A 6,673-nucleotide genomic window follows, 5' to 3' on the forward strand; every position below is an offset into this window, starting at 1 on the left:
TATTATTCAATCGTAAAATGGCCCAGTGACCTAACACAACATTGTAATCAACACGCAGGAAAGAGTCCGACACGAATCACGCGTCGGCACTGAGTGAAGCCAGCAAGAAGCGACTAATTGAGGACACGGAAGACTGGCACCCGAAGGTCGGAACCTGCCAGTCCCGCTCTTTCCGGATCCTGGCCCAGCTCACCGGCACTGAAAATGGTGAGTGCGTAAACTTTTTTTTTGGGGTGTACATTTCAAATAATAATAATAATATTTCAAATCACACATAAGCCTGGCTTTATATATATCGACGACATGAACATGAATACACAAGAATAAAAAATATAATATACGGTAATAAAAGATTTTTTGTTGTTGTTTTCCAGAGGAAGCGCCGGAGAACAACGGGAAGAAGTAAGTGCATCTTTGTCCTCATCCTCGTATACCCCAAACTCATGGTGCCTCCAAATGCATCTTGCCTAAATTATTCATTTTAAATTACAATCTTAATTGAGTTTTGGAGAAATCCCTCTGGAAGGTGACAGAGTATTGTCTTAAGATGTTTAATCGGAATGCTCCTCGTAGCTGAGGTAGTATGTCAGTATGTAGTATGAAGTATGTCACTGACTGAAAATGTGAGCAATTAAGTGGAATTTGCCAAAATCAGCACAGATCATAGTCAAGACCAATAAAGCAGGCAAGAGTCACGCCGATGACGTCATTTTGTGTTCTGTCCCTGCCTCGCCTCCTCTTTGGTTTCGCTCGCTTCACTCGCCAATCTGTCTCCTCTCTTCTCTTGTCTTTTATTTCTGTGTGATGGTATGACTCAGGGCCACCAAGTTGGACCCAGACGTTGTAGAGCACAAGTACAACAAGCTCAGGGATTGGCATCATGGCGTCTCCGCAAAGGTGCTAAACGTGTAGCCGGAACACTGTTGTCTATTTTTTTCCCTGTGTATAATACTGCATATGAACGTGAGAGAATGATTCTCTAACTCACACAAAGGATCCCTAAAGACCCAATTCTTATTATGCATAAGACTTAACTGTGTATTTTGGGAAATGTTGTTTATGAGGCTCTTTTTCCCCTTCACACTTTCTGTACCCTCTTACTTAATTTTCTGAATCCTGTTTCTACTCCGTCTGTTAATTCTTGATGAATTCATCTCAATAAACCTTTACTCTTTCTTATTTGTCTTTGTTTCATCTTTTAGTCCTTCAGGAATATGAATGACTCCATATTTAATATTGACATTATATATAGTGAGACAGATTTTTTTTGGGGGGGTGACAAGGCATTTTTCACACGACAGGCACAGTCGGATTTTCAAATGGCATGATTCCAATTGACTTGACGGACCAAACGATGACGCTTATGACACGATGTGTTGTTTAGGAAGGTATTTTATTTTAGTAACACTCCACTATTCATAAGAAATTGCGAGGGAGACATTTTTAAGTCAAAATTTTAACTCAAAGATTTAAAAAAAATCAATTAAGTATTGTACTGGCATTAGTAATGGAAAAAGTTTGGAAATTATTTATTTGTATGTCATTTTTTAATAAATGTAAAACCTGGCATTTCAACAGGGGGGGTGTAGTTTTCCTACTACTGTCTATGTAGGCTTTTTTTGTTGTTGTTTTTTTTTTGTAATAAGGCATTAAATATATAAAGTAATCAGGACATGACGTATCTGCCTAACAGTATTCGGTGCTTTTTTTCCGACAGAGAACAGGAATAATGAAAGCAGGAATCAGTACCAGTATTTTGTTGGGAAAAATATTCTCTACCAAAATGAACCCACTTTGCATGCGGGAGTATGTACAACATGATTTATTCCAAGTCTGTATTTCTTCCCTAGTGATACCGTGGATGAAACCTCTCCCAGTATGCACACCTTGCCTGCAGCCAAAACATATTCCAAAGTTACGCCTCCTCGGAACGGCAACGTTATGGTGGCTCCCTCCGTGTTCAAGAGCCCCGCGGCCCAGAACAAGCCTGGGGGCCCATCAGGTACTTCATACCACTGTTTCCTGACCCCTTATTGAGGTTCGGCTTTTTAAAAATTATTATTATTATTAAAAATCTGTGTGTGCGCGCGCGTGTGTGTGTGTGTGTGTCATTTTTTTTTATCAATAAAACGTGGAAAAAAACGAGAACCACTCCTCTCGACAAAAAATGTAGTAACGCCTTCTTTCCCACAGAGGGCGCCGTCGTACCTCCAAATACCTCAGCCATAACATTCCTTGCAGGTTTTCTTCCCAACGCTTAGCCATTGAAAGATTATCGGCTCGATAAAAAAAAAACAAAAAAAAACTCAGAGGTGTTCTGTTAATGAGGTTAGATTATTGACCTCCCTCCAGATATCTTTTAGTTCATACGTTGTGAAATGAAGAACGCTGTTGTTTGTCCACCGCTTGATGAAAAGCAACAGGTCAGCATCATGAAGTGAGCATCATGCTTCCATAGAAAGGCCACTTGTGGAGTGGCTGCTGAAAGGTACCTGAGGGAGGCCTCCGCCGGGGACTCTTTTGTCTCACTTTGCCAGTTTAACACATGCACCTCCAATTTGACTCCGTAAGAGTGGTGCGAGGCGTAGTGCTAAGCTCTTGTTTGTATTGCTCATTAACTTGCTTTTTATGAGCGCATAATTAAGATGAATATTTCATGACTTCCGCTGAGACGGTTTTATTTGATTTCTTTCTTGCATAACCAACTTCCTGATGTTTTTTTTTTTTGACTTGCAGCAGTTTGGCTTAGTCAAAAAAAATCGTTTTTTTTTTTTTTTTTTTAAATTTTGTTTTTGGAAAAACATTTTAGTTTCTGGGTCATCAATTTATAGCTCTTTTTTAATATTAAAGGAAGGTGAGTATCCAAATTAGGATTTTGTTTTTTTTTGGTCTTGGTGCCATTTGATATACTATCTTTAATTTTTTCAAAAAATCCACGTCTTTGTTCTTGATTGAATAACGTCACCTACTGGCAAAATTCAGGCATCTGCAGACTGCGTATCAGTGAGGGTGTGTCATTTCTTTCTAACATCAGTCTTATTCGGCCTTGCCGACGGTCGTCTTCTTTGTCACTCACTGGAAAATGTGAGTAAAGTAGTAGTTCACAGTCAGAATGCAGATGAGTTGCTGAATGAACATCTAATACCAGATGCTAACACTTCAAACGTGTTTCGGAATAAGCCTAATAATCCTTTCGTTTAAAAAAAAATGCAGCTGTAATCAAACCGAGATACTTTTGAGTGCTGCAGACAAAGACGGCGACTCCTGCTGTGATTCGGTTTTGTTGTGGTCTCCCGCTGACTTCTCGCTTCTTATCTCTCTCACGCAGCCTGACTGCGGTGACACCAGTGGCTTCCCTCCCACCCCGTGCCTTTTACATTCTCAGCGTAGCAACTTTTGTCAAAAATAAGAACCCCCTCGGTGAAATCTAATTTCCCCCCCAGCGGTGCGCATTCGGCATGGAGATGCTGTTCAAAGTAACCGTGGCACTTCTGATACTTCAATCGTCGCGTACTTTGACGCATTCATCACCACGCACCAGCCAAGACACCTCATATATTGTGTTTGTGCTCACACAAAAACGATCAGCCTTTTAAACACGTTTACAATGATAGTTTGCATCATCCGCGATTCCCAAATTCACCCGTTCTCATTATCTTTTTTGTGGAAACTTACCTCAGCTAGTTGCTAAAAAAAATTAAAAATCTATTAGCGTCTTTTGTAGTTTTATTTCCCGAAAATGCCACAAAATGGTGCCAAAGTAATGGCAAAATAGGAAAGTAGTCATTTGTGTCACTCAAGTTTGTTGAAATCCTTCTTAGAGACCAACTTTGTTTGTTGGAGGTTTTATCTAGCCCACTCCCACACACTCCCCAATTTATACTTTTCTTTTTAAATTCACTGAATCTTTGCGCCCCTCCACTCCCGGAAGGAAGCTTCGGCAACCCTTATTTGACTTCTCAAACGGTTTCTCATAATGCTCTTTGTCAGCGGTGGGTCTCGTCATGTTTCCCTCCAGCTCTTTGTGCGAGGGCAGAAAAACAGCCGCATCCATCCTGGAAATGTTTTTGCTCGCGGAAAGAGGAGAGGGAGCGGAGTGCATCCCTTGCATTTGTTTTGAGCCGAGACGTTATTTTTGCAGGTGTGCACCACTGACTGCCGCGATGTTCTTTAGCCTCTCGTTTCTGCGGTGGGTGGGGTTTGCTCCGCGAGGTCCAGATGTCTCATGAATCATGCAAGGAAAAGAAAACGGGAGATTGTCAAACGATTCACTTTTTTTTCTGACAACACAAATTTAACCCCTAACCACCATAAGCTCCATCCCCAAAGATGTGGATGAAGTTGTCGTATTAGTTTACTCATCATCGTCCTTGTTTTAGGCTTCTCCAAGATCGCCGCAGCCCCTTCGTTTGGCAAGGTGACCAACCCCCCTCCCAAAGGCCCGGACCGGCCCATCCCGCAGCCGCACCCCCAGGACCTGAACTCAGTGGTGCAGAGAGCCGAGCACATTCCAGCCGGAACGCGCACCCCCATGTGCAACAAGTGCAACAACGTCATCAGGTAGTCACGAACGTATCGACAGTAAAACAGTTCAGTGTCAGAAAAGTTCTGGATCAGATTATCTGTAATGTAGCGAAAAAAATATCTGCGATATAAAAGCAGATATGTACGACTTACAAAAGCTGCGATGCAGTGAGACTGCAAGGAAGTGTCAGATGCTCGTGGCAAGTACTGACATGGAAGTTTATCGTTGGTGTCACTAGTCCTGCAACTTTTTTGACACATCTGGTTGACATGTTTGGGGCTAACGTTTTCCCCGTTTGCTAATAGGGGCCCCTTCCTCGTAGCCATGGGCATGTCCTGGCACCCCGAGGAGTTCAACTGCGCTCACTGCCGCTCCTCACTGGCAGACCGCGGATTTGTGGAGGAGAAGGGCCAGGTGTACTGTGAGCACTGCTACGAGCAGTTCTTTGCTCCCACTTGTGCCCTGTGCCAGCAGAAGATCCTGGGGGTGAGCTTCTTGTTTGGATCTACTTGGAAATTAGTAATTGGTGTCAAGGAAGTGTTGTTAAAATGATTCAAATGACTTCAAAACGCGTCCTTTGCCCGGGTGATTCTTTCAAACTTTTTCCTCCTGTCTTGGTTCACAGGAGATCATGAACGCCTTGAAGCAAACCTGGCACGTGTCCTGTTTTGTCTGCTCAGCTTGCCAGCAGCCAATTCGGGGCAACATGTTCCACATGGAGGATGGGCAGCCATACTGTGAAATGGGTACATACAGTACCTACATACACGGCATGCTGCGTGTGACGTTTGTATCTATTTTTACCCTTTGTTACTATCCACAGACTACTACAAACTGTTTGGCACAAACTGCCACGGCTGTGACTTCCCCATCGAGGCAGGGGACAAGTTCATGGAGGCTTTAGGATTCACCTGGCATGACACCTGCTTTGTGTGCGCGGTAGGTACATTTTTTGGAATTCCTCCAAAAGCCCACCCGAATATACGTCTATAGATAACCATATGTATGTACATCCATACATATATCGTGGCCGCACAGTGGTCAACTGGTTAGCACATCCGCCTCACAGTGCAGAGGTGCAGGATTAGATTCCTTTTGTGGCCTTCCTGTGTGGAGTTTGCATGTTCTTGACGTGCCTATGTGGGTTTTGTCCGGGTACTCCAGTTTCCTCCCACATTCCAAAAACATGCATGGCATGCTGATTGAACACTCTAAATTGGCCCTAGGTGTGAGTGTGAGCGTGGATGGTTGTTCGTCTGTGTGTGCCCTGCGATTGGCTGGCCACCAGTTCAAGGTGTCCCCGCCTACTGCCTGAAGACACCCCAGCAGGCCCGGGATGGATAGAAAATAAACTACGAAGCTAACTCCAACCCAAATATGAGAAGTATAATAAAAGAGGTGTCGTGTGTACGTGTGGCTTTCTCTTCAGGTGTGCACTGCCAATCTGGAAGGTCAAGCTTTCTTCTCCAAGAAGGACAAGCCTTTGTGCAAGAAACATGCCCACACAGTCAACATCTGACCCTGCCCCTGCAGCATTTTCTAACAATAGCTGAATTGATAATGACAGTCAAATGCTCCATATTTAAAAATGACTTTACGTGTATGTGTATACTCGTTAAATAATAACGGGTCCATTGGTTTTCCCTTTCTGCTTTCTTACGATTTATAGATGCTTTTCAGGAGTCTGCTAGCCTTCTCTTATGGTTCTTGGTTTAATTTTAAGATAGAGGACATTTTGGTTTCCCACAGAGCAGGATATGATGCAGTCTATGGGGTCCCAAAAAAAAAAAAAAGGATTTCATTGCTATTATGCAGTATATGCACAGTATGGTATAGTTAATAGCACATCTGGTGACAGACTAAACAATTAATCACCATTTATTTTGAATAAAATACATGATGATTGTGTTTTTTTAGTATTATTTTGTAATATATATTTTACATTTCAATGTGACTAAATTGTATTGCCCATTTCTTTATTTGAGTAATACCTATACGGTAGGATTTGCTCTAAATGATGAGCAATTAATCCCGGCTTCATTTCTTGTATTTACATAAAACAATTGTAATATATTCCTCCCGAATCTGCCGCGTTACATGCGCCTTGCACATTTTCACGAGGGGAATAAAAACGGTTTTATGTAAGAC

General features: G+C 42.4%; 1 protein-coding gene across 2 annotated transcripts in view; it reads left to right on the plus strand.

Moving 5' to 3' along the window:
- pdlim5b (PDZ and LIM domain 5b) overlaps window positions 1-6,670 on the plus strand; it is a 29,548-nt gene extending 22,878 nt beyond the window's left edge. For both annotated transcript variants that reach the window (XM_086134795.1, XM_086134797.1), the window contains exons 6-13: window positions 59-207; window positions 375-402; window positions 1,851-2,002; window positions 4,380-4,560; window positions 4,831-5,011; window positions 5,151-5,271; window positions 5,349-5,464; window positions 5,955-6,670. In XM_086134795.1, coding sequence (XP_085990921.1) covers window positions 59-207; window positions 375-402; window positions 1,851-2,002; window positions 4,380-4,560; window positions 4,831-5,011; window positions 5,151-5,271; window positions 5,349-5,464; window positions 5,955-6,044 — 1,018 coding nt within the window. In that variant the 3' untranslated portion in view covers window positions 6,045-6,670. The remainder of the gene's footprint in view (window positions 1-58; window positions 208-374; window positions 403-1,850; window positions 2,003-4,379; window positions 4,561-4,830; window positions 5,012-5,150; window positions 5,272-5,348; window positions 5,465-5,954) is intronic.
- Window positions 6,671-6,673: the final 3 nt, after the last annotated feature.

Source organism: Hippocampus guttulatus, chromosome 17 (assembly GCF_054856545.1).
Source record: "Hippocampus guttulatus isolate MCC_2025c chromosome 17, RoL_Hgut_1.0, whole genome shotgun sequence".
NCBI classification, from domain to species: domain Eukaryota; kingdom Metazoa; phylum Chordata; class Actinopteri; order Syngnathiformes; family Syngnathidae; genus Hippocampus; species Hippocampus guttulatus.